The following is a 26,413-nucleotide window of genomic DNA, read 5'->3' as shown; positions in this document are numbered from 1 at the left end:
GGTTTCCCCTCCAATCAGTCTGCCACCCCGACCATTCATTCCTGTTTCCTTCGCCCGGTCACCCCTGAAAAAACCCTGCCCGCCGGTACGCCACGAACAAAAACAGCTCTCGCCGAGGGCTGCAAACGTTACCAGACGGCCGCCGTCGCCGGGCGCGCGCCGTGCGTGTCGGAGCACCGCCCGGGCCGCGTCTAAAGTCGTATCCCCCGCCGCTCCCGCCCCTTCCGCCGCTCGCGCACGCGCACGGCCGCCCTCGGCGCGCCCGGGTTGGCTGCGGCGGGGACCGCAGCGGCGGCGGCCTCGAGAGCGGTAGTGGTTTCCACTCTGCCTGATTAGTTTCCTCCGCCCCCTCCCGTCGGACGCTGCTGTGTGGTCGCCTTGCAAAAATCAACTTTATTGTTCCTCGGCCCCACCTCCTGGCGTGGCGCGCGTCCTCAGGATGCACTGAGCCGGAGGGTACGGGCGGCGGCGGCGGGTCGCGGTCCCTCTCCTCCGAGCGCCCGGCCGGAGGGGAGGGAGTCACGATGTCCGGGAGCCGCCAGGCCGGGTCAGGCTCCGCCGGGACCAGCCCGGGCTCCTCGGCGGCCTCCTCGGTGACTTCCGCCTCCTCGTCCTTATCCTCTTCCCCGTCGCCCCCGTCCGTGGCGGCTTCGGCGGCGGCGCTGGTGTCCGGCGGGGCGGCCCAGGCCGCGGGCTCCGGCGGCGTCGGGGGCCCGGTGCGGCCTGTGTTGGTGGCGGCCGCCGTGTCCGGCAGCGGCGGCGGGAGCGGCGGCGGGGTGGTGTCCGCGGGCCTGTCCCGGCTCAGCTGCGCGGCCAGGCCCAGCGCCGGCGGAGGAGGGAGCGGCTCCAGCCTCGGCAGCGGCAGCAGGAAGCGACCTCTGCTCGCCCCCCTCTGCAACGGGCTCATCAACTCCTACGAGGACAAAAGCAACGACTTCGTATGGTGGGTTTGCAGAGCAGCCCCCTCCCGTCGCTCAAGTCTGAGCTTCTGCTCTTGGGGCTGGTGGGTCCGATGAGAGGTGGGCTTTCGGTGCTGCAGGGGCTTTGGAGCTGGTGGTTGGGGGTGAGATGCCGGGATGTTGGAGATCCGAGGCAGGGTGGGGTCTAAGTACTGGTGGGGAGGGAGAGAAGGGAGTTTAGGGAATAAGAAAGAAGGGGCGGGCGGGGTGGGTGGCGAGATGGAAAGTCAAATAAATGCTTGTGCACGGGAGAAGAAAGTTGGGCCTTGAATTTTCTGGCTGGCTGGTGAATGAGGCATCCTCCCGTCTGTGCGGATTGCCTGTCGAAGTGAATCAAACTTGTAAAGGGAGAGGGTTAAGCTTCCTGAGATGCGGAGGGACGGAGTTTTTGGCCAGAATTGGCTCATCGAAAGTGGAGTAGATGGTGCTCTCAGCATGGGTATGGATGTTTTAAGGAGAAGTAGTATTTCATGTAAGTATCCGTGGTGTGTACGTTTACCTATCTCCTATTTCAAAGGGTAGCCCCCTTTTAAAGTTGCCGTTGAGGCTGCTTTAGCCAAGAAAGTCTGTTCACAAAAAAACTTTCACTTCTCAGCTGAATATCTTGATAAAGGGAACCACATTTATTAAACCTCACCCACGTGCCCGATTAGCCACTACCCTCGTATAATACACTAGAGAATGCTGGAACTTCTAATTTGAGGAACTCTAGGTATTTAGACACTTTGTCATCCTAGTTGGCATGTTGAATGATACCCCGTCGTCTGCAGTTAGGATATGCGGCGGAGGGGTTAGCCATAGTAAGGGAACCATGGAGTTCATTGTCTTGTTCCGAGTGCTTTCGGATTGTCGTTGGATTTGTGTCCGAAACACAGTCTGAGTGGTGGAATTGTGAGGAAGGAATTGCGTTCCACTGAGTGAGAACTGTAGGATTTTGTGTGTGTCCTCGGGAGGAAATTGTATGTACACTTAGAGTGTAAGTGGGGTAGGAAGTTGGCTTGCACTGTCATGATAGGGGAAGTTGATTCCCTCCAGGGTGGAGGGTGGCTGAGTTGATGTCATTCCAGTTGACCCTCAAACACGGGGCTTTGACGTGCCTGTGTCCATTTATACTTGGATTCCCCCCTGCCGCCAATAAATACAGTCCGCTCTTGTATCCGTGATTTTGCATCTGTGGATTCAACCAATGCTGAACGAAAACAGTATTTTTCTCATACCTAACCGGGGGCGGGGGGGGGGGGGGTGATGGAAAACAGTATTTTCCATCCCTGATTGGTGGAATCCACCATGGGAAGGGCCAACTGTAAGGTCAGAAGTTACAGGGGATATTCGGCAGTGTGGGGGTGGGTGCCCCGGTCTCTGTGTTGTTCTGGGGTCAGCAGCAGCTATGATAGGTTTCATTGGGACCCACGGTTTCTAGTTCTTGTCACTAATAACGTCTATTCATATTTTTGCTTTTGTCTGAAATTCTGGTTTCAGAATGAATTCACTTTTCATTCTAATGGCTGTACTTGTGATTGTTCCCCACAAACAACTTAAGTAGCTTATGGTTGAGTCTAAGAGTTACTTGTGCTCACACTCGGTAGAGAGGGCCACGTGATCAAGTAGCAGCTACTGACACAAAGCGAGGATTTGCAGGACTCACTTGTCTTTTCGGCTACCATTCGCATTTCAATAGACTAAAAAAAAACTCAAAGCGTCCATATAGGTGCACTAACATAGTATTAAAGATGTGAGAAATTAAGGAATCCAGCAAATATTTGTTTGGCACTCACTGTCCGCCTGGCACCATATGAGTTTCATTGTACTTACTACTATAGGCTATTTTATAGGAAATTGGAGAGGGATGGGGGAGTGAAGTCGCTGGCACTTTTTTGTTTTTTTAATTTTTAAGGGTAAGGTTGTATAAATTTTTATTAGTCTGCCACCTAGTTTTTAAAAATTTCAGTCTAGCCTCTAAGTTCTCTGTTGGTTAGATTACTCTGTTTTCTTTAATACTCTAATGTGGAAGCGTCCAGTGAGAGTTTTCAGTTAAAAAGGCCAAATATTTTGCTTGAAGAATCCCATTAGTCCATTAGTTCTTTTTCTGGTGAGGTCGACTACTCAGAAGAATTTATTAGTGGGAATCCCGTTTCCCCGCTTCTCAAGCGAGATTTGATTCGGCCCGTCTCTTGGAGTAGGAGGATAAGGAGGCGAGGCTCAAGGAGTCCTTTTCATTTCTCGTTGGCTCCTGGCGGTTGGTCTCGTCTTGTTGCTTCTCGGCCAGACCGGACAAACCCCAGTTCCTCCGTGCTTTTACCCCCGAGTGAGGCTGGTTTGAATAATGATGATAATTCCTTAGTCATTACATTTTAAAGATGTTCACACTTCACACTACATTTTATCCTTAGAGCAATTCTGTGAAGTTATATAGACTTCCAATTTTCATATGAAACTAATATCACATTTTGATTGAAGTGCAAAGAAGTTATTGGACAGCTAAGGGGCAAAATGAGAACTCAGATCTCCCAGCTCTCAAGTGAGTGCACTCTTTGTACGGAATTAGAAAACTGCAGATCCATAGGTTTGAGGACACGTATTTAGTCTGCTGGTTTTTAATGTGGTAGAGTGGAGGGAAACAGCTGTTTCGTAATCGCACGCGATAAGTGTTTTTATCCCTAACCTCCACCCCACCCCCACCTGCCTGCCTCCTTACACCCTGAGAGGGCGCATCAGAATTGGGGGCTGGGGTGCGCAGTGTAATAGTGTACTTTGCCAGAGCCCCCCTGGTGATAAAGATGTGACTTCTTGAGAATGGTTGATTTCAAGTCAAATGCCTAAGGAACACGTATTGGCCTCTCGGCTTACGTCATAGTTGAACATAAGTTTATAGTTAACTGCAGAACTGATCATTTTAGGGAATGGTTTTCGCTTTAATGTTTCTTTCACACGAAGGATTGAAAGTACACATTATCGAACTGCAGGTAATTCTGACAGTGAGACAGAGACCGAGAATCTAGTACAGGAGAGAGTGGTATTTAGCTTGCAGTTGGGAAAATCCTCGTTCGGCATTCAGAGGAAGTCTTTGTTACTTTGATTTTTCAAATTTTTCTTACATGACGCATTTAACTAAAGTTACTTGAGTCTGGCCGGCATTTGGAAGATGACTTCCTCTGTTCTCTCACGTTACTACTCTGCCTCTGCACCCGCTTTCCCCACTCCCTGAGCTGTCCTTCCCTACCTCTGCAAGGCCCAGCAGTTCTCTAAGTTGCAGCAGAAATAAAGAGTTTTCAAGAAGGTAGTCGCCCCTTGTGGGAACGTTAACTCCATCTGTCTGATAAAAAGTAGGTAGGATCTACATTAAATAGGTATAACATTTATTAAATGTCACTGACTCTCGTGTCTATTAATAATAGACTGTCCTGAAGGAGCTGACGGTTTAAGGCAAAGAAATACTTTTTAATCACATAACTGTGTCATATCTTGACATCATTTTTTCACTTCGGTGTTAAATCTGAGTCTGGATGTTGCCTTGCACCGGAGGCAGCCGTCACCCATTCATCATATTTAGCTCTTCAGGCGACACCTGTGACCATCCTCATTGCGGTGTCTATCAAACTATTCAAAAGCATTCTTAAGAGATGTGAAAGTATATTCAACCACTGAGATAAGCTATAATTTGTTACATGGTTATAATAGCAACATCAGTCAAGAGCTTCCTAGAATCTGCAGAACAAAACTTGATTCCTTTGCTTGGTGATACGGATGCCATTTGGATGACAGTGGTGCTGAAAGGCCACGTCGTAGTGGCTTGTTACGGTCCTTCTGTCTGCATAGTGTCAGCAGAAGAGGTCGGTGAATGAAGGGGCAGAGAGAATGAAAGACGCGCGTGAAGCGGGCATGAAAGACTGAACTTGAATTCTGGCCTGCACGCCGAGAGGGGGAGGCACCTGCGTGGGAGCAGCTCCTCACCAAGAGTGTGTGAGCGGGGGCCGCCTTTCCCTTCCACAGACCTTCCTTGGTAATGGACCAGCATCCCTCGGTTGGCGGCACTCCATCCAAGAATTGTCAAAATAACTGCAGCCTTAAACCTTGTTGCTATTTTACCCTTGCGTGTGCATGTTTGTTCTTGACGGCGATTTCTTTCTGTTTTAGATAGTATCAGCCCGCAGTCCTCCCTCAAAGCTGCTTCTGTAGCTTCTGGGAAAGACTCTGGCAGTCGTTTTTCTCTTTCCTGTTAACGTTTGCATTGTACAAGATAACAGGGATTCCTAAATTCGTGGCTTGTTTTTAGTGCGTGGTGTCTCCCCACCTTTGCCTTTCACCGAACTTGCTTGTTTTCTGTCCCCTGCCTTTCTTCCTGTGTGTGTGTGTCAGGCTGTGTTTGTGCAGGTCCTACCGTCTCAAATAATATTTTCATTGAATAACATGTTTTCTCTTTGTATTCTCATATATAATCGTCCTTTCGATTTTTTTTTTATAATTAAGTTTCATGAACTGATTTTTGCCTATTTCTGTGAAGGGAGAAAGGTGTATTGTAGTAGGTGGTGTGACTTCTGTGCACTGTATTTCTGGTATTATCTTTGGGCATCCCTCCTTCTCCCTTCCTAGTCTGTGTGGTGTAGGGTGGGTGCTCCTTGTCCCCAAATTCAGAGCTGGCACACATGACCTGAGGCCCCAGTAGTCCAGTGCTTTGGAACCCCCTGGCCTCAGCATTGGCTCAGGCATGGGCATTGGGCTCGAACAGGGAGGATGAGACAGAGCGGGTTAGTGAAAATCACAGAGTACTCTTGGGGGCTTTTTCATGGATACTTGAAACTCAAAGGTCTTAGATGTCAAGTCCACTCTGAAGTGGAGAGTGGATGTGCTGTACTACTTATTACAGTCCTACTGCGTGCCCTCATGGAAGCTGTTGTTATCTGCTAGGCACAGTTCGGAGGGTTTAACATTACTGATCAGTCAGTGTAGCAACTGTTGGTGCAGCCACTTTTGTAATTCCCATTTACTAGGTGAGGGGAGGAGGGTCGGAGAGGTTGCATTACCTGTCTCAGCTCATACAGTTAATAATGGTGTTACCCGTGCTGACATTTGGACGTTGTTATGGCTCAGAGCTCGGCTTCTTAACCTTTATGTTTCCTTGCCTTTATTCAGAGTCTGGAAATTTTGTTTAAAATCAGCTTTATTAAGATATAATTTGCATACAATAGAAGATACCAGTTTTAAGTGTATAGTTCAGTCAGTTTTGACAAATTAATACATCTGTGTAACCACCACCTTAATCAAGATACAGACTATTTCCATCACCCCAGAATGTTCACTTGCACTCTGACTTCTGACCTTACCTCTGACACCTGGCAGCCAGTAACCTGATCTGTTTCCTCTCGCTGTAGTTTTGGCTTTCCTGGGATTTTTGTTAATGAAGTCATTCAATATGGAGTCTTTTGGGTCTGACTTCTTTCTTTTGGCACAGTGTGTTTTTGAGATTCAATAATGTTGAATATATCACTGTTTTTTTAAATTGCTGAGTAGTATTACATTATTTGAAAATAACATGATTTGTTATATATTTATTAATTAAAAGATACCTGAGTTTCTTTGCTTTTTGGCAATTGTGGAGAGAGCTGTTGTAAACATTTACATTCTGGTTTCCACGTGAACCTGTCTCCACATCTCTTGGGTATTGCTGGCTTGTATGGCCAGGTGTATGTTTTAACTGTACAAGAAACTGAAAAACTCTTTTCTGAAGTGGCTGTGTCATTTGCAGCAGTACTGTGTGAGAGTTCCAGCTCAGCTTCGTCCACACTTGATGCTTTCAGTCTTTCGAATTTTCGTCCTTCTCCTGGGTTTGTAGTAGTTTCTGATGGTCATGATTTGTAATACCTTAATAACTGATGATGTTGAGCTTATTTTCCATTTGCATATCTTTTTTTTTTAATATTTTATTTATTTATTTTTAGAGAGGGAAGGGAGGGAGATAGAGAGAGAGAAACATCAATGTGTGGTTGCTGGGGGTTATGGCCTGCAACCCAGGCATGTGCCCTGACTGGGAATCGAACCTGCGACACTTTGGTTCGCAGCCCGTGCTCAATCCACTGAACTACACCAGCCAGGGCCCATTACATATCTTTTAATAAAGTGTTTGTTGTAATTTTGTGTCCGTTTTTCTCTTAAGTTGTTTGTCTTGAGTTGTAAGGGTTCTTGATAAACTCTGGATACAAATCTCTTGTCATTTCTGTGTATATGTTCTCCCAGTCTGTTGCTTACCTTTTAATTTTCTTAACAGTGCCTTTGGAAGTGTGAAAGTTTTAAATTTTAAGTCCACCTTACAGACTTTTTCTTTCATGGTTTATGGCTTTGTGTCCTATATCAGAAATTGTCTAATGTGGTGATTTCTTATTTGATTCATAGGTTATTTAGAACTATGTTAATTTTTAAATGAGAATTTTTCTGGATATCATTTTGCTGTTGATTTCTGATATATTCAGCTTGGTTCAGAGAATATGATTTATATGGCTTCAGTCCTTTTAAATTTATAGAGACTTGTTTCATGGTCCACATCTTGGTTAATGTTCCATGTGCACTTGAAGAAAATGAGTATTATGCAGTGTGTAGGCTGGTGTATTCTGTAAAGGTCAAATAATAATCAAGGTGGTTGATATGTTGTTTAAATTCTCTGTCCTCCAATTGATTTTTCTGTATACTTGTTCTGTTAATTACTGAAAGAGTAGTGTTAGAATCTTTATTCCAACTATGAGTGTGCATTTGACAATCTCTTAATTCTGCCAGCTCCTTCATGTATTTTGAAGCTTTGTTAGTGGGGTATAGACGTGTGGAGTTGTGAATTGATCCCATTGTCATTTTGAAATGTCCTTCTTTATTCCTGGGGACATTTGTTGTGCTGCAATCTGTGTAGTCTGCTGTTCACGCAGTAGTTCCCCCTCGTCTCCGGGGTTATGTTCCAAGATCTCCCGTGGATGCTTGAACCGTGGATGGTACCAAGCCTTAGGTAGGGTCTGGCACAAATAAATCTCCCCTTTTTATTAAAATTTTTTTATTAAAAAGCATAAGCATGTAGTTCTGTAACATAGCAGTGTCACAGTCAAGCACACCATAGGACATTGTGGGGGGGGCTCCACCTGCATAGTCCCCCCCCTTCACCACAGATTAAAATAAGTCTACCAAGACATGATCTGCTTGAGGGTGCTAGCAAAGCAGGTTTCACAGGATTTTATGCATTCTTTCTTAGGCCTGATTACCCCAGGGAGGCCGCCCTTTCCAATACAGGGCCGCACCCACCTCCAGCATTGTTTCAGGCTGCAGTCAGGTAGGGGAAGTAAGGCAGCCAAGAGATTAGGAGACTTCTTGCAGACAGAATGAGGACTCAGGCTGTATTAAAGTTGAGGGGTAAGGGGCCCCTTTCTCCATAGCCCCCCAAGTCCTTCCCTGAGGGGCCCCTTGTGACCATGCCTGTCTTAGGTCGTTCCTCCCTTGAGGAATCTTACCTGTCATTGGCTAACCCATCATGCACTGGGGGCCAGGCAAGCTTTGTTTCCTCAGTGGTTTGGGGTCCCAACATCTCTCACTCAGCCTTAGCCATGGGGGGGTTACAGCTTCTGAAACCAAACAGGGCAGTTCCCAACATGACATTTTAGGTGAAATTTTCAAATTGCTCTCCATCTTGTGCAAGACATTCATGTATCCTACCAACCACACAAGCAGGCGTTACTTCTGCCAGAAGTAATGGGTGGGCAAAAGCAGGCTTATAGTTGTTCGTATGGAAAATAATACAGTAACTAATAATAATAAAAGAATAAACTGCTTCATGTACTCATAACTGTAAACCTCCTTTTGCCCACCCCTGTATATATGTACTATGTTTTTTCCTGTACATTCTTACCTATGATAAGAGTTTCATTTATAATTTAGGGACAAGAAGAGATTAACAAAAATAACTAATAAAATAAATCAATTAGACTTTAACTTAAACTTTTATAGTGTAATGAAAGTTATGTGAACTTGGTCTCTCTCTTTTGATGACTGATTTGATGACCAAGAGGGCCACTACGCATATACAGCGTAGACATACTTATTGGACAAAGAGGTGGCTCGTGCCCTGCATAGAACTGATGAACGTTTTAGAGATTTATAGCTTTCACTTTAATGTTTCTTTCATACCATGTAGGTAATGTTAGTTAGGTCTCTTAGTCTGCCTTTCCTTAACTTGTGTTTCATGCGTAGATGACCCCATAGAAATGATCCTGTGCCTCTGATGTTGTGTTTTTTTAAACTTCTTGCCAATTGCATTGTACTTTCTCTTACAGTTTCCGTGTCTTTTGCTGTGTTTTCAGGTACCATGTTTTTCAGCTCTCGAGTTCCAATTGGTTCTTTGTATATCTTCCATGTTCCTCTTAATTATATTCATGTGTTCCTTTAAGTCATTGAGCATATTTGTAATGTATGTTTTGAAGTCCTTTTCCGCTAAATCCATTATTTATTTCTTTGTTTTTCTTGACTGGTGTTTCTCGTTTATGGGTCACAGTTGCTGTTATTTCACATGTCTAGTAATTCATTGGATAGTGGACATTTTAAACTTTCTATTATTGAGTGATAGATTTTAGATTTTATTTTCTCCCTTTACAGTGTTGGACTTTGGAATGAAGTTAAGTTACTTGCATATCAGTTTGTTCCTTTTGAGGATTAAAAAAATTTAAGGTAGATTATGAGGAGCTGTTTTTCTAGAGCTAGATTATTAGCTCTACTACTAATGGCACTACCCATGAATGCCCTGTGAGTTGAAAGCTCCCTGGTGACGGTGTAACTGACCTTGTGGAGTTTTACCTTGCACATGTGTGAGTAGTGTTCAGCGATGGACTTGACTAGAACCTGGGATAGATTATTGTAGAGTTCTTTCTCCGTGTAGCTCCTTCCTCCGTGGTGTCCTGCCCTGTAAACCCTCTCCCCTTGAATCCTCCCCGGACGCGGTGGGGTTGTCGGGCCGTGCCTGTGTTCTCCTTCCTCGGGCCTGTGAAGCTTCGCGTGAGGGCGAAGAACTGGGTTTGCGACGGCGCTCACTTCATTTGTCCGTCTTCCCCCAACGCTGTCAGCACCGAGCTGCCCAGTGTCCAGTATCCGGATGATTGTTTCGTTTTACCCCCTGCCCCTGCCCCCAGCTTTCTGAGTGTGTACAGTAAGGAGGGACTTGGCTTGCTGTTCAAGCCAAGTGTAGAGTGAGCTGTGTTTCACTTTGTTCATTGGCCCATCCGAGGCTCCTCTTTTGCTTCATTTTCCTTTGTTATATTTCTTTGCAAACCGCACATTTTTTCTTGTTGTACATGTTCACATCTCTGAAAAATGGGTTTTGTGCTATAGATGGTGGAACTGAGAAACATCCCGTTGGCCAACTGGCTGTTGCGTGCAGGGGCCGTCGGTTCTTGCAGGTGCGTGGCGGTACAAAATGCCGGCCTCAGAATTTTCTCACGGGCCTCAGCAGATTGGGAGAAAGTCTCGGGGACAATTGTGAATTACCGTCCTATTCCGTCCTATTCGTGAATTACATGTTTGCCTGTGGGAATGAGGGGTGGAGGAGGTTCTGGGATGTGGTGCATTAGACATGCCTAGCCACATTCCTGACGCTGGAGTCACGTGTAGTTTACCTGGCTGAACGTAAACCTGGCCTAAGATCCCAGTACCTGTGGCTTCAGCTCTGTTATATAAAATGCAGCCTCACCAAAGCAATGGAATATATTGTCTGGGGAAATCTGGGTATCAGTGAGGTAGTCAAATACTGATTCAGAAGAGTTAGACACCGAAGAATGAGAGTTTGTAGGAAAACCCTAATTATTGTGTGTGTGTGATGTATTTTTTCCTCACAAGCGTGATATATGATAAAACTTGCTTAAGTCTAAGAGAAGCGTAGTGTTCTTTTTAGAGAAGTATAAAGTAAAATTCCTAACTGCTAAGAAAGTGTCATTAATTACTAGAGTTGTTTCTTTTTAGTAATGTATAATGGTACCTCTTATTATTGATGACATTTTAGGTCCTACTGAATGAGGGATTGTATATCCCCCACCCCCCCTTTGCTTTCATTCTCCTGACTTCTTTTTGTTGTCTGGTCTGTTGTGATTTATGTATGTCTTTGTATGTAGCCCTGTGAAATAATGTATTTTTTGTTTTAAATGTTTATAAATCGCGTCATGCTACAGATCTCATTTTCATTTGTTTTCATTTGACAAAACATTTAGCTTTGTTGCTCTATGTAGCTTTGGTTCATTCCTTATGACTGTTGTATGGTGTCTTATGGTGTACATCTTAAGTACATTTTACTTCTCCGTTCTAGTAATTGTGAGCATAAGGCTGCTTCTAATTCTCCATCACAGTTAAGTGCCCGCCTTGATGCAAGTACCCTCATACAGACTCCATGGACAGATGTGGGTGTTTTTCTTGGCTGGATACATACACATACCCAGCCAGCCACGTGTATACACATACATACACATCTATGTATAAATCTACATTTATACACACGCACTTACATATACATATACACATACATATACTCAGGGATGTGTAGATGTATACATCTGTTTAAATGTCATCTTAAGAGTGGGATTACGTGGTCACGAGGGTATGAATCTTCAGTGCAGGTCGGATGCTAGAATGTGTCTGCATGAAGACTCTTGTTTTTCCATAAGCTGCCTAACATACTTGGCATTCCAGTTTCCTAATAATTGAATGGGGATAGAGTGTATTTTATTGTTTTAATTTGCATTTCTGATTGCTAGTGAGTTGGAACATCTTTGCATATACTTGAAAGGCAGTGTGTGTCCCCTTTTATGAATTAAGAATTCACTTTCTTTTTTTCCTGTTGAATTTTCTGCCTTGCATGTTGACGTACAAGAATTGATTGTATTGGAGACATGATCAGGCCCAGCAGGGGTTTAATTTATTTGTGCTTTTTTTCCTTCCTTTTGATGGTTCTGTAAATATTTTGGGAGGTCTATATGAAGTTTTGGGGGTTGTATAAAATATCAGGTATCTGTATAATGGTCTGGCTGCCTGTTTATATAATCACTATGCGTGTGTGTGCTTAGGTCTGGTAGCTCGTGCTATTGCCTGGCGGAGTGGAATGGGGACTAAGTGGATTATTTACAGTGTTCCCAGAACCTACTCTGGGTACATTCTTGCACTTCACAATTGTGAAGAGTTTGTGGTCTTTTGTTAGGATCTTTTCTATATATTCCTTTTTTTTTTTTTCCTATTTCAGCCCTTTCTTGGGAAGGGAGGGGGTGGTAGTTCAGTCCCTATCTTCTTTTATCTCATCTACTTATTTCTGATAGGAATTCCTTGAAGTTTTTAGCTTGGGTATCCAAGAGGGATACCACTTTTCCCACTTTCTGTTACTGGTACAGATTTGTCCATATTCTCTTTTTGTGTATTCTACCATTTATTGATTATTGTGTACCAGGAATTATACTGAGTACTTAGTCTGTTTTATTAGTCAGTCCAGTGATTCTGTCATGTAGATAGCATCCCAGTTACACGAGTGAAAACAGGGTTAGAAAGATTAAACTATTTGCCCAAGGTCCGAAAACTAGAGGTGGCGTAGTTTTGCCTAGCCTGAATTTAACCTAGGGTTAAAATAACTTTGGGGTAATTTCCGTTGAATTCCATTTTTGCTGGAAGTCTTGACTGTTAATGTGGTTAAAAAGCTAGCTTTTGGTGAAAAGAGTGGAAATTTTCTTTAATTCATGTTACCCAAAAGCCATTTCTTAAAAGCTGCTGTTCTAAACCGACCTGGTAGTGATCTCCGGTGCTGCATACGACTTCCAGTGCTCGTGCACACAGCGCTTGGCTGTGACACCGACTGTGGTCCTCTGCTTTCTTTTTTCCACTCAGTGTTGTCGTAAACCAAAACATGCTCTAAGAAAGTAAAGTTCTTGAAAAAGGTGGTGGGGGAAGTAAACGTTGCCTCCACACTGGGTTTTGAGCCTTAAGGTACCTGTGCTGAGCACTGAGCATCTACCTGTGAGATGAGATCTGCACCCCAGGTCTGCTCTGGGCATCCTCCAGCGCAACCTGGGCTGGCAGAGCAGCCAGCACGCCCGTCCGCACGCTGCCAAGAGGGTCCCTAACCCGGCTTCCTTAACGCCATCACGTGAGAGCAAGACGAACTCTGTGTCAGAAGAAAAATAGTGAATCCCCACCCTGCAGAGGTTCCGCCTCCTCCTCCTCCTGGCAGAATGGAGCTGACGGAGCCGGTGGGGGCGGAGCCAGCACACTGCGTGCGCGCGGTTGAGCTCTGTCTGCGCTTGTGCAGCATTGAGAGTTGGTAACTTTTTATAGCCTCACATTCTAAGACAGTGTTTATGCCCGGGGAATTTTGCTTGAAGGAGTGGGTGAGTTTTCATTTACGGTTTGTCATGTATCATTAGTAAGAATTGGCTTTGTGTGCCAGTGCCAGAAACTTGGTAAATACTGGGTTAAGCAAGTGAGGGTTCACTTCCGCCCCCCCCAGCCCCGCATGCTGTGAAGCCCAGAGGTGGGCAGTCCGGGGCTGATGCGGCTGCTCCTGGATGTCCCGAGAGACCAGGGCCCTGTCTTCACGGCGTTCGTCTTCAGGGTCCCAGGGTGGCTGTTGTATGTCTCAACACTTCACCCAAGTTTTTGGAAGGAAGAGGAGGGAAGGATAAAGGGAAATCTTTCTTGCATAGGCTTTTGCACTTTTCTGGTAGACAGTGTCTTTTCAGAGATTGGCAGCCACCCTTCATTGGCCAGAGCTGTCACAGTTGGGAGGACTCGGTGTTTCACTAGTAGTGTCTGGAGGTGATATACTTGGAGCTGAGAATGTGGACCTAAGTGTGACCATTTCTGCACCTCAATTTTCTCATCTATAAAATGGGCCTAGTAATAGGTACCTACCAACACTGCGTTGCTGTAAAGGTTAAGTGGATTAATATGTGTCATTGTTTTAATGGATACAGTTTGTGCTATTTTAAATGTTAGCCATCATTACCACAGTCATTACCTGGAAGAGTTACTGAAATTGGAATTGTAAATTTATCCCTCAGGGAATTCATTTTCTTTGAGATGGAAAAATAAAAGAGCATTTGAGTTAGTGGGTCTGGGTAGGTGTTTTTGAGTGCAGGGATGATTGGGAAAGCTGACAGAACTTTCTTAAGGACTCTTGTGATTGCATCGCGCCGTTCACAGGTGTGGGACCGTTTCAGTGCGCTCGTTCGGTGCGTGTAGAGCTTGATGGCCCTCAGGGCCGTCCTGAACAGATTGTCGCTTCACCTGCAATGCCCTGACGTTCATTCAGCCCAACAGAAACTTCATCTTTCTTTCTTTCTCTTTTGTTTTGTAAGTAGGTATGGAGAAATTTCATCTTCCATTGATAGGATATTTGAAGACTTAGCTGTGTACGAAAATATGATTTTGTTGCATTGTTTCTGGCCTTTCCCAATTTGAAATCACAGTTTTTTTTAATGTGTCAATTATTTTTCTGTTTGCTTTTTAGCCCTATCTGCTTTGATATGATCGAGGAAGCATACATGACGAAATGCGGCCACAGCTTTTGGTAAGGTGATTTTATTTAGCGCGGTTGTCTTTTGGCAGAATTAAACTTGTGTGTAAATGTAGTCCCTGAGAAGTTATGTTTTTTGAAACTAATTTTGGTTATCTTGTAATTATGTTATTTCTTTGACTGATACATCTTTGCAGGTTCTGTGGCTTGAGGCAGTTACCATATGGTTGGTGCATAATATGTGTGAAGTACTTAGATTTACCACGGGCCTTACAGATGGATTTTAAAACTCCTGGGTTTATTAATCATTGAAGAGCTTTGACTGCTGATTTAGAAAGTGGGGAGTGGGTGGGTGCTGGGTAATCAGGGCGAAGCACCACCCAGGAAGGACAGTGGGAAAAGACACAGAGGATTGAGGAGTTCTTTGTTTTCTTCTTTAAGGTGTTGTTCAGTCTTACCTCTAGATTGTGTGTCGCATTAACGTGCATATATTTAAAAAGTGATAGTTGCGGTAAAATACACATAATAAAATGTACCATCGTAACCATTTTTAAGTTGATGAATGCTACGTACGTGTACATTGTCGTTCAGTCCGTCTCCAGAACTTTTTCTTGCAACGTGGAAACTCTGCCCAGCCTCTGTCAGTCACTGTTTAACTTTGTGTCCCTGTCAATGTGACCGTTCTAGACCTCGTGTGAGTGGAATCAAACAGTGTTGACTGGCTCAGTTTCCTCGGCACAGCGCCCTCCAGTCCCACCCGTTTTGTAGCCGTGTCGGCATTCCCCGCCGAGGCTGGATGACGCTCCACTGCGTGTGTGCATTAGTCTCGTCTGTTCATCTGTCAGTGGGCACTGCGGTTGCTTTCACCCCTTAATTACTATTAATAATGCCGCTTTGAGCATCGGTCTGTGACTGTCTCCTTGGGACTCTGCTTTCAGTTCTTTGGGGCATACACCCAGAAGCGGAATTGCTGCATCGCAGGTAGTACTGCGAGTAATTCTTTTGAGGAACAGCCACAGCGTTTCCCTTAGCGGCACCATTTTACAGTCCCACCAACAGCGCACGGGGTTCTGATTTCCCACCCCCTCGCCAGTACTCGTTTTTTTAGATAGCAGCCATCTTAATGGATATGTTATCTGTGTGTGTTTAATTCCTTGTGTTTGTTTTTTGTTTGCGGGTATATTCTACTTACAGTCAATCATCTCCATAAATTATATACACTGTTTGTATATTATTTTGGCCTCAATGTTTCTGTTGTGTTCTAATATAACTCATCATTCTAATTCATGTTGAAGTTAGACCCGTAATTTTATACTGGAGTCGAATGTATTATCTGGTAGGTTATTATCCGTTAGTCAGGAAGAGTAGTGGGTGTCCTCGCCAGTCTGCAGTCCCTTAGTTTGATCTCGACCACAAGACCAAGACCTCATTGATAGGTATCCTCTTCATATTGGTATATCGATCTGCCAGTCATTTAAAAAGAAGCTTAAAATAAAAATTGCTTTCTTAGCTGACATTATCATGGTTCGGGAATCACTTTCTGTTCTGTATTGTCATTGAAATTCTGGTCCTGTGCCTCTCGCTTCCAGGCTGATGTGTCACGTACCATCCTGGTCTTTTCGGGCTGGTGGTGCAGCAGCAGTGTTCTCCCGGTCCGTGGATTGATCCAGCACCTTAGCATTCCGTGGGAAACGGCGTACTTTTCTTAGAGACTTTGGGTTTTGATCATTCTAGAAAATTAGGTGATTTTGCTAGAGCAGGCTTTTTCCACCTCGGTGGCGTTGGTGTGCTAGGCCAGATACGTAATTCTTTGTTGTGGGTGAGCACCCTGCGCGTTGTATATTGTCTGGCAGTATCTCTGGCCTCTGCCCACTAGCAGCCCCTACCCCCCGCAGTTACGGCAACCAAAAAGTGTCTCCAGACATTGCCAGGTACACCTCAGGGGCCGGAATTGCCCTCCGCTGAGCACTGCTGACACAGGGCTACAAGAGCAGGCGCTTGCGGTGGTGGACCAGGGTTCTAGCTCTGGCTTTAAAACTCACCTCAACCTTGGTCGGTTCACTCGGCCTGCCTCTGCTGCCTCTGCTGCCTCTGCTGCCGCTGCTGCTGCTGCTGCCTCTGCCTCTGCTGCTGCTGCTGCTGCCTCTGCCTCTGCTGCTGCTGCTCACACCCCTCCCCCATCCCCTTCCTGCTTCTCCTCTTCCTCTTCCACAGCCTGGAATGAAGGTGTTCAAGGGTAGAACAGACTAAGGGAGGTTTAATTTTTTTCTGACTGCCCTCCTCTAACTTCTGTATTCACGGTGGCATTTGGAAAAGGTGCTGAAGAGTCCGCTGAATCAGTTCAGTCATTTGCTTGGTTATGTTGTGAAGTGTTATCGATTACCCATGGACTTTATAACTAGACAGGCCTGGATTTTTCCGTGAGTCCCATGATCTTCATGGTGTGCCTGTGTCATTATTGGAAAGCTTCATTTTTTTTTTTGCAATCACAGTTTATACTCAATATTCTTTTACATTAGTCTCAGGTGAACAGCATAGTGATTAGACTTTTATATAATCTTCCAAGTGATCTCCCTCACCCACAAGTCTAGTCATTGGTTTCTTAAATGCCTTTTTTCCCCTTCAAATAAAAATAAGCATAATCCTTGTTGCAATTCAAGTTACTATGTTACACCCTGATGTGAATGTGTTAAAGTACCCACCAGAGAGCAGGTTTTGGTTGGATAGAGACCATAATTTGGCAGGAGCTAATAAACCTGGAGGTTGGTGCTCTCATTGTCAGGCTTGCAAAACTGAAACATTTTTGCACTTTGTTTAAAACAGAAGCTCATAATTATTTACCCTATCCTAACATGTAAGGCCTGTGGAACTTCAGTCACTAACAGAAGTCTATTGTATCAGCTGTTGACTAATTTGAATCCTGGCTGGTAATCGAGCAAAGCAGTACACCACTTCAAGGCTCCATCCAAATTATTAACACTAAATTAAATTGGACTACATCAACTGTTTATCTCACATCCGCTTATAAACGGTAACTCTTTCCTAGTAACAGGTTGGCAACGATATACCAGGAACTTCTTTCTCTTTATTCATTCCCGCAAGACAGTGAACCTACGATCAGCTGTAGCCTAACTGAAACGCAATAAAGAATCTGGCTTCTTTGTGATACAGAGTTAAGGATTGTTCTTTATCCTTGCCCTGTGGCTGCCTCCAGCTTGTCCCCTGCACCTTGCTTCTCAGACCTCTTGTCTACCAAGTGCTCCTGTACGGTTTTGCTTCATAACAAACTAATAATGGTTCACAGGTTCCCTCAGTGTCGTCATCTTACAGCGTGTCTTCTTCGACGGAGCCTGGGTGCCCGCTGCCTTTTGGGACTTTTGACTAATTCATCATCTTACACCTCTGTTAGTTTTTCCTTATACCTGGTCATTATGTATGACCACTGTTTCTGATTCGTCTTTGTTGTTCTTGTTATAGCCCCTTGTTCTAGAACTTTCCGATTATTTATAATTTTCCCTATCGACTTATCCCTGTTTACATAGAGAGAAAAAACCACTCATATTTTGCAGGTAGACATACTTGAAATGGCAACCATATGCAGCTATAGAGAATAGTCGTTCTTTATTGTCAGATACACACTTACCGGAAGACTCCGGCACCCATATATGTCAGCGCAGTGTGGTACTGAGTGATTTTTTAAGAGTTGCAGTATAAGCAGCTATTGAAAATTTCTCAGGTTTGATTGAATGATATGTAAAAAGTTTTTTATTATAAGATAATACACAATTGTGAAAAGCTTAACGTTGCAGAAATATGTAAGGTAAGAAAGGAAAAATTTCTCATAATCACATTTCTTCAGGTGTAACTATTAACAGTTACTGATTATTTTTCACGGCTGTACTTACATATTGCAGTATGATTTTTATTGGCTATATATGGTACGTTGCATTAGATTGATATTTACAAATTTGTTTAGCCAGTGTCGTAGTGTTTTGATTACTTCTAATTCATTTTGTTCTTTACAGATAAGCTTGAGTTGAACACCTTTCTGTATATGTATCTCCTACTTCCTTAGGGTAAATTCCTAGAAGTCAGGTCACTGCACCGAGGGGGAGGCACAGCCTTAAGGATTTTCGTGTGACTTGCCTTCTAAAGAGTGGCAGTTACGGGTCCTGCAGCAATACATGAGACGTTCCCATCCACATCACGTTTTCATTCTAATTGGTCAAAGTTAATATGTAATCTACATCAGGTTTTTGTCCTGGTGAGATGATGATTTTCTCATGCTTATTGACTAATTTTTGTTGTATTGATTTTTCTGTTTTTCTCTTATTTGCATTTTTTTGAATGAGCTCTTTTCGTATTAAGGACAGCAGCACTCCGAGAACACAAATTGTGTTTGCTTAATCAAACCATAGGCATTTGCTTTCCATGGTGTTGTCATGTACTATTTCAACTACATAATCATACAAGTTAGTGCAACATTTTAAATGTCAAATTCAGTAGATTTGTTATTTGAGCTTATTTCTCAATAAATTTTGTATGCTATTGTGTAATTAAATGCCCTGTGTATCTTTATGATGTAAAAATTGGAGCTGAAGTAAATTTGATCACTGATTACTTACGTTGAAATGAGGAATAGAAGACTGGTGGGCGTTCCTTTGTGACCAGCGTGTTAACCCATCACTGCTAATCAGACCTGTGTTTTCCCCCCTGCTGATAGCTACAAGTGCATTCACCAGAGTTTGGAGGACAACAATAGATGTCCCAAGTGTAACTACGTTGTGGATAACATTGACCATCTGTATCCTAATTTCTTGGGTGAGTCTTTTGAATTGATTTTTTTTATTTTTTAAAGTATTCTTTCCCCAAAAGTGTATGCAAGCACTAATTTATCCAGAAACTCTAGCTTATAGTAAGCAAGTCTCTCTTTCCTACTCACCAGGTGCTTTCCGGAATCTTACCTGGGTTGTGACAGATTCCATACCATACCATATTATTTTTAAGTTTCTAAAAACAAAATTTGATTGACACAACTCTTAGATACTGTGCCGATGGCTGGACAGAGTGCGAGCTAACAGAGAATGCCCGATGTCCAGAAGACCTGCCTCTTTACATCGTGTCGTGCGTTCCTGCTGTTCCGGCTGTAGGGGCAGAGGTCAGGAGCAGTGGAATGAAGGGCTAATGGAGAGGGGGCGAGGGCAAAAAAACTCCCTTTGGGGTATGAGTATTTGTGCATAGGGGCAGAGAGCCCGTGATCTGGGAGGCAACTGAAAAGTGAGAACTGGGGCAGGAAGACAGGGGCGCAGGACTTTGGAGAGAGCAGTGGTAGGTGGCTGGAGAAGAGAGAGAAAATGGGGAACTCAGGGTGAATGGTAAACGGTTGAGAATAATATCCGGTCAGAGACCAATTTTGCATCTCTAAATATTCTTTCCACATGCTAAAAAGCCTAAGATACTATGGGAAATCTTTAGATTGAGTTTTTAGGAATGGAGTTAATTGTCCAAAAAATAATTTTCAGATGTGGGTAGGCATGAAGTAGGGTACTGTTGGGTATGCCCATCGAAAAGGTTAATTCTTCCTTCTGAAGATGGGTGTGCCCAGAGTTGGGGTGTGACGTTGACCTGTGTGCTAGGTTCCGACCGGCCAGTGCTTCAGTCGCTGCTCGACTTCCCTCAGCTCAGCTGCTGGTTTAGAATAAATCACGAGTTTGGACCTTTTCAGCTGTGCCTCTCGTTTTTACCTCTGCTTTAAAACTGCATGGGCTGCTGTCTTTTTTTTTGCCTCTTTCATTTTTCACTGCAATTCAGTATCTTTTCACGAAGGACAATCACTGGATGATTGCACAGCAGTAAGGAATCTGGGAGGAAATATTATAAAGATTCTGTGTTGGAATACTGTGTTCTTCTAGGTGGGCAGTCTTATGACAAAATGGGAGAGGGAGCTTGTTAAATGCGGAGATTCCGAGAGTCTGAGATTCTGCAGGCCGGACTTCACGGCCGATCCAGATGAAAGGGAGACGAAGCCCTGCCGAGCAGAACCCTGCGGTCCTGACCTTGGACTGAGGCCGCCCTGTGGGCCCCGGAATCACTTTTCTGTCGTTTGCATAACTTTGTGGAATCTAAATATCATAGCAATTTGATACTTATCACTGATTTGAAAATAGACACTTTTGATTAACAATGGGAAGTTTCACTTACTACTTTGCTATTTGAATTAAACAGAATTCTACCTAAATTGCATATCATCCATATAAGTTTATCCTTTATATTGTATTTTCATGCTTGAAATTCATATTGATCTCCCTGTAATAGTTTTCTGTAACAGAAATGTCTTTAAATAAAAATAAATTATAGACCTAGAAGTTTCTTTTGAACATAATTTTCTATTAAGTATTAAAACCTAAATATTTGGAGGGTTGTACCATGGGGTTAGTACCAGGCCCGTTGCTGGTTATTATTAGGACAAGGATTCTGTTTCATTTGTATTCTTTTTAAGATTTATTTACTTATGATCATCATAGTTTTTTAAATTGACATGTAACAAATTTATTATTTTAGATTTAAGATTTTTTTCCTTTTTATTTTTGGAAGTATTAGTTTTGAGAAACTTTTACATAAGTAAGGTGATGGAGATTGAAGGAATTTTGTTATAGCAATGTTACTGTTCTTTGACTACCTTCTGAATTATATGTATTAAAACACAACAGCACTTAATTGATTTATTGTCAAAGAATTTGTTAATGTCCTATTAGTTAACAAGTCAAATTCTTTTTTGATTTTAATGAAAGCAAAGAATTGGAAGCCAAACACAAAAAGCATTTGGGTTTTTGGTCATTAGAGTCATGCACTTTTTTGTCAAGACAGATAATTTGATTTTTCCTTTCCTGTCGTAAGTACTACGCTACATTTCCTCCTCCTCAGGACACGCCCCCTTTGCTCTGCCTTCCACAGCTTTCTCTTTTGTTCCCTGCACTTCTTCTCTCCCACCTCCCCAGTGGCACACGCTCCCCCTTCTCCTTTTCATCCTCCTTGACCTTGAGCGCACTCAGAGCTCGCGCTCCTGGTCACTGGAAGGCCTGTGGGGGGTGAGGGGAGCTGTGGGGGTGTCTCCCTCACCCTCCCACTTCTGCGCTTCTGCATTTGTGCTCCTCCACTTCTGCCAGAGCTCGCTCTCCGTCTCCCTGTTCCTTCCTAGTGCAGGCTCCCTCTTCGCTGCCTCTTCTCTCTTCTCTCTCTCTCTCTCTCTCTCTTTCTCTAAAGCAGGGGTGTCAGACTCGTTTTCACCAGGGGCCCCGTCAGCCTTGCTAATGTAATTTTAGTACTGTATAAATGTAACTGCTCCTTAACTGGGGGGCAAGGAGGTCGGCGCTGCCGCCATGCTGGGAGTATACAACAAGGTGGGGGGCCGGATTGGGCCTGCGGGCCTTGTGTTCGCCACCTGTGCTCTAAAGGAAACGGCTACTCAGTGCCAGACAGCTCGGTCCTGCTGCAGCCTCGGGCTGGTGGCTGTGCCTCACTGTCGGCTGCGCTCTGCTCCATCAGGACTTCTTTGCTGCTTTTTGTTGTTGTTGTTGCTGTTGTTGTTGTTGTTGTTTTTAAGTATTCCTTCACCTTACTACCACCAGACACCACTGTCCTAAGAGCTTTCTGTGTGTTGACTCGTTTAATTCTCAGTTCTTTAAGATAGCCACTGCTGTCACCTTCATTCCCCAGGTGAGGAAACTAAGGCACAAAGAGGTTACGGAACTCATCAAGGTTCACAGCCAGTAAGTGGCCGAGCTGGGATTTGCTCCTAAGCAGTCTTGCCCCAGTGTCTCTGTTTTCACTGCACCATCCTGCGCCTAAAGAGACAGCTGCTGGAAGGGAAAATTTAGCAGTAGAAACACAGTGTTCGCAGAACTCTGGCTGTTGTAAAAATCTGTAGACTTATAATTATGGATATAGACTGCCCTTCAGTTTCAGTGGTGTGTGAGATTTCTTGGTAAAATGCAATGTGAAATATTAAGTTACTTAAATCACATTTTTTATATAAAAATGGTTAATCCTGTAACTGAAACATTGAACTCTTACTCACATACTCTAGTTTGTTCCCAATACGGCATTATTTCAAGTTCTCTTCTTCATCTTCCCCGGATTACAATGATAACTTTGCGTGTGAGATACATCGCAGGCTGTTCAGAATCAGGGTTCAATCCGTCTACATTTCTTATTGGCCCCTGTTAATCATTAACAGGATCACTGTGACCCTGTGTCACAGCCATATTGATTTTAAATCATTCTGTCTCCTCCTGTTTTGTGACTTTGCCCCTCGCCCCCTCCCCCCACCCCCCTCTGAACCCTTGTCCACGTCCTTTTCTGCTCAGTGAACCTCGGCGGGCCCGTATGGGCCCGATTCCAGTGTCACCTTCTCTTCGGAGCCTGTTCCGTACATTTTGATTGCTCCCCCTCCTGTGTTCTTTGTAAATCTGTGTCAATAGCAATAGCACTGATTTTTCACATTATATTACAACCTCTGCATCATACATACTTGTCTTCCTACTCTGAGCCGCTTGAGTCCGGGATTAAGTCTTACTTAGATTTAGTCCTACTCGTCTGTGAAGATTGGACCTCCAGTGTGGGCTTGGTACCTGTCTGGTTTGTTAAAAAAAAAAATATTTACCGTTGGGTTGTGGTTTAGTGAGAATTACTGGATAGTTGGGCTTGTATCCCAGCTCTCTCTTGTGCTGTATGTCGCCACGGTCAAGGTCCTTATGCTGTCCTACTCCCTTGGCTCTAAATGGGAAGACCAGCCAGTGAGATGTCTGTAAATTAAGGTGCCCACCTAGCCTAGCGCTAGTTTCCCTTCATCGTTTTTAATCAGCCGGCTGTTAAAGACAGAACAATCTGATTAAAAGTGGCTTCAACATTAAGGAAAACATACCGATTCCTGTAAAAAGAATTGTTAGAACTAATTCTGTGTTTCAGTGATCCTACCAAGTTTTTTTCATCTTTTTGTCCCTCCATCCCCAACGTTATGAGTTGGTCTTTGGCGAGATTTCCTCCAGACTGCAAGACGGCTCTGAGCCTCTGAGCAGTTCCAGATCCCGTCCGCTAGTGCGTGCAGGGAGGGGCTTGGTCTTCTCTGCTCTTTCCCAAAGACGGCATAGCCCTCCCTCACTGGTCAAAGCCTGGTCACACACCTGACCCAGTGTCAATCGCTGGCAAGAGGGTAATGACTACACGGGTTTAGCTTAGTCGAGGATCATTCATACTCTGGGTCTGGGGGGAGGACTGGCCTCTGAAATGATGTGGTAATCTGACTCTTGGAAGCAATCATGCTATTATTTTTTTTTTTAAAGTGGGATGGTTTTTGGATAGGTAACTGACATTGCCTGCCATGATATTTACAGAAGAGTCAAACAAACAAAAAATATATATATATATATAAATTTTTAGTGCCTACCTTGTAGAATCAACCAGTTACCATGGAAAACAGAGCCAGCCTCACACGTGAAGGGTTGCCTCTCCAAGTGCCAGTAGTGTCCTCGCTACTACTGGCATAGCGAGTGTGTCCATATTCTAAAGAGTTTTTTATTTATTTCGAGAGAGAGGGAGAGGAACATCGATGTGTGAGAGAAACATCGATTGGTTGCCTCTTGTACGAGCCTCTGCCCAGGGACCAAACCTGCAACCCAGGCATGTGCCCTGACTGGGAGTCGAACTGGCGACCTTTTGTTCTCTGGGGTGACGCCTGACTCACTGAGCCACACCAGTCAGGGCTAGACGGTATCTTTAACAGCATATAAATTATGTGTGTTTCTTGTTTGCTTTTATTTTCAGTGAATGAGCTCATTCTCAAACAGAAGCAAAGGTTTGAGGAGAAGAGGTTCAAATTGGACCACTCAGTGAGTAGCACCGTATGTTTCAGTTCTTATTACTATTTTTGATACATTTCAATTCATTGTTTTTATTGTACAATATTAGATATTCAAGTTTAGTGTGTTGTTGGTTTTTGTTCAAGGAGCTTTGTTTGAGATTGTTTTGTTCTATGAAGAACTTTCTCAACTGCACTGTTTAAAATTTACCCTGGTGGTAATCTTGTGGAAGATCTGGGGGGTCACACGGACAGCTGGCTTGTGGTACACGCCACTGGGGGGGTCACACGGACAGCTGGCTTGTGGTACACGCCACTGGGGGGGTCACACGGACAGCTGGCTTGTGGTACACGCCACTTGAAGGGCATGGCAGGGGGAAACTGTGTGTGGGGATTGGAAAAACTGTTGAGAGATTCTTCACTTCAAGGATTAGCCCTAAATTATTGAGGCAGGCGAGCTTAAATTAATACCTTACAACCAGAGACAAAGCTGAAAATATGGCTAGAACAGTAATTAAAATCCCAGCACTTATTTCTAAGGGAATTACACCTTTAGACGTGCTGACTTAACATTTGTCTTGAATATGCCTTTCATGTCTGCTGTCTAAATCCACTTAAGGGGAAATGGTGTTTAAGTGACGGGGAAGCCACTAGCCGGGGCGGAGGAGGCTGGAACACTATAGTTTACTTGTGATATCTCTGTAATAAACATATTGGGAAGCAGCAGTCAAACATTATTTTAGGCTTTCCAAGACAATCTCTTAGAAAGTTACTGCGTTTCTTCTTTTCTTCATTTTTAGAATGGCCACAGGTGGCAAATCTTTCAGGATTTACTGGGAACTGACCAAGATAACCTTGACTTGGCCAATGTCAACCTCATGTTGGAGCTCCTAGTGCAGAAGAAGAAGCAATTGGAAGCAGTAAGTGGCGGCTGAACTTGAACAAAATTGATGTAGATGAATTGTTGCATCAGTTCATTTGTTGCATTGAAAAAGACCTAGAAGTATTCATAGATAATAGGGTAGTGTTGTCTGACCTGCCCACTTTTATTCAGCAAGAAAGATATTCGAGCTGTTACTTCTAACAGGTTTCCCTTTTTCCAATAAAAGAAAGAGCAGATAGAGCAGATTGCTTACAATATAACTTAGAGCAGCCAGTTTGTATTAACAAAAGCTGAGTGTTAAGAAAGATCATGAGAAAGTACAAGATATTGGTCATTTTTCTTCTGATGAATATCTCCTTTGCCATGTTGTCCCCTTTTTACTTACAAGATTTGAAAAAGAAAATAGAGGTTTTTTTAAATCTGCATAAAGCCTTCCCAGCAGGTGCCCGCCGGCAGCAAGGTAGCCTGTGGCTTAGCTAGCAGCATTTACAGAGATGGGAACTGGAACTGAATATATCCTGTCTGGTGTGATAAAATGTCAGTAAATATGAAATTGCATTTATTTCATGTAAAAATGTAAAATGTGAATTTGCACGTAATAGGAATTGAATATGATCCATTGTAAGCAACGCACACCTTAGCATAAGCAAATACCCACCCTGACTTAGCTTAAATAAGAAGGGGCTATTTACTGATAGGACACGGGAGTGAGTAGTTCACACACATAGGAAGGAAGAGCTTAGCAACCAAACGTGGGGAAGATTGGAACACGGCTTCTCTGGGCGCTCAGGGAAATGCGATCCGGCGCTTCGGTGCTGTTGAGAGTTGGCTTTCGGGCCTCTCGGGGGAGCGTGGGTGCTTCTTCGGGACAGGTGTGGTTCTTTCCCTCAGATTTCTACCCCATGGGGGTGATAGGTTCACTTGTAGTTCCTCATTTACATTTATGTTTTCTGATAGAAGAAGAAAAAGGGCTTTCCCTTCCGACTTCAGTTTGAGAGATTCTGTGGGTAGATTCTGATTAAATTGCTTGACCTCGATCCCACCTAATAGAATGGGATACGTCAGTGGGAGAAAGGAGCAGGTGAGGTTGAGCCTCCCAAACTGTGTCTTTTGAGGGGCAGAGGATGGCTAATTTCTTATTTACTTATTTCAGTTTTATTGAGATATAGTTGACACAGCACTGTATAATTTTAAGGTTTGTTTACTTTGTGATG

The 26,413-nt window shown here is 43.9% G+C and overlaps 1 protein-coding gene across 2 annotated transcripts in view; it reads left to right on the top strand.

Moving 5' to 3' along the window:
• Window positions 1-251: 251 nt before the first annotated feature.
• The window catches only part of COP1 (COP1 E3 ubiquitin ligase), a 100,821-nt gene continuing 74,659 nt past the window's right edge, over window positions 252-26,413 (top strand). The window contains exons 1-5 of one of the 2 annotated variants that reach the window (XM_045838722.1): window positions 252-943; window positions 14,455-14,514; window positions 19,184-19,281; window positions 24,283-24,347; window positions 25,117-25,236. In XM_045838722.1, coding sequence (XP_045694678.1) covers window positions 525-943; window positions 14,455-14,514; window positions 19,184-19,281; window positions 24,283-24,347; window positions 25,117-25,236 — 762 coding nt within the window. In that variant the 5' untranslated portion in view covers window positions 252-524. Of the gene's footprint in view, window positions 944-14,454; window positions 14,515-19,183; window positions 19,282-24,282; window positions 24,360-25,116; window positions 25,237-26,413 lie in introns of both variants that reach the window. The other variant, XM_045838721.1, reaches the window with a different exon arrangement.

This window comes from Phyllostomus hastatus, unplaced genomic scaffold (genome assembly GCF_019186645.2).
Source record: "Phyllostomus hastatus isolate PE091 unplaced genomic scaffold, TTU_PhHast_1.1 phas_contig_283, whole genome shotgun sequence".
Classification (NCBI taxonomy): domain Eukaryota; kingdom Metazoa; phylum Chordata; class Mammalia; order Chiroptera; family Phyllostomidae; genus Phyllostomus; species Phyllostomus hastatus.
Note: the sequence above shows the minus strand (reverse complement) of the source record. Positions and strands in the feature narration are given on the sequence as shown.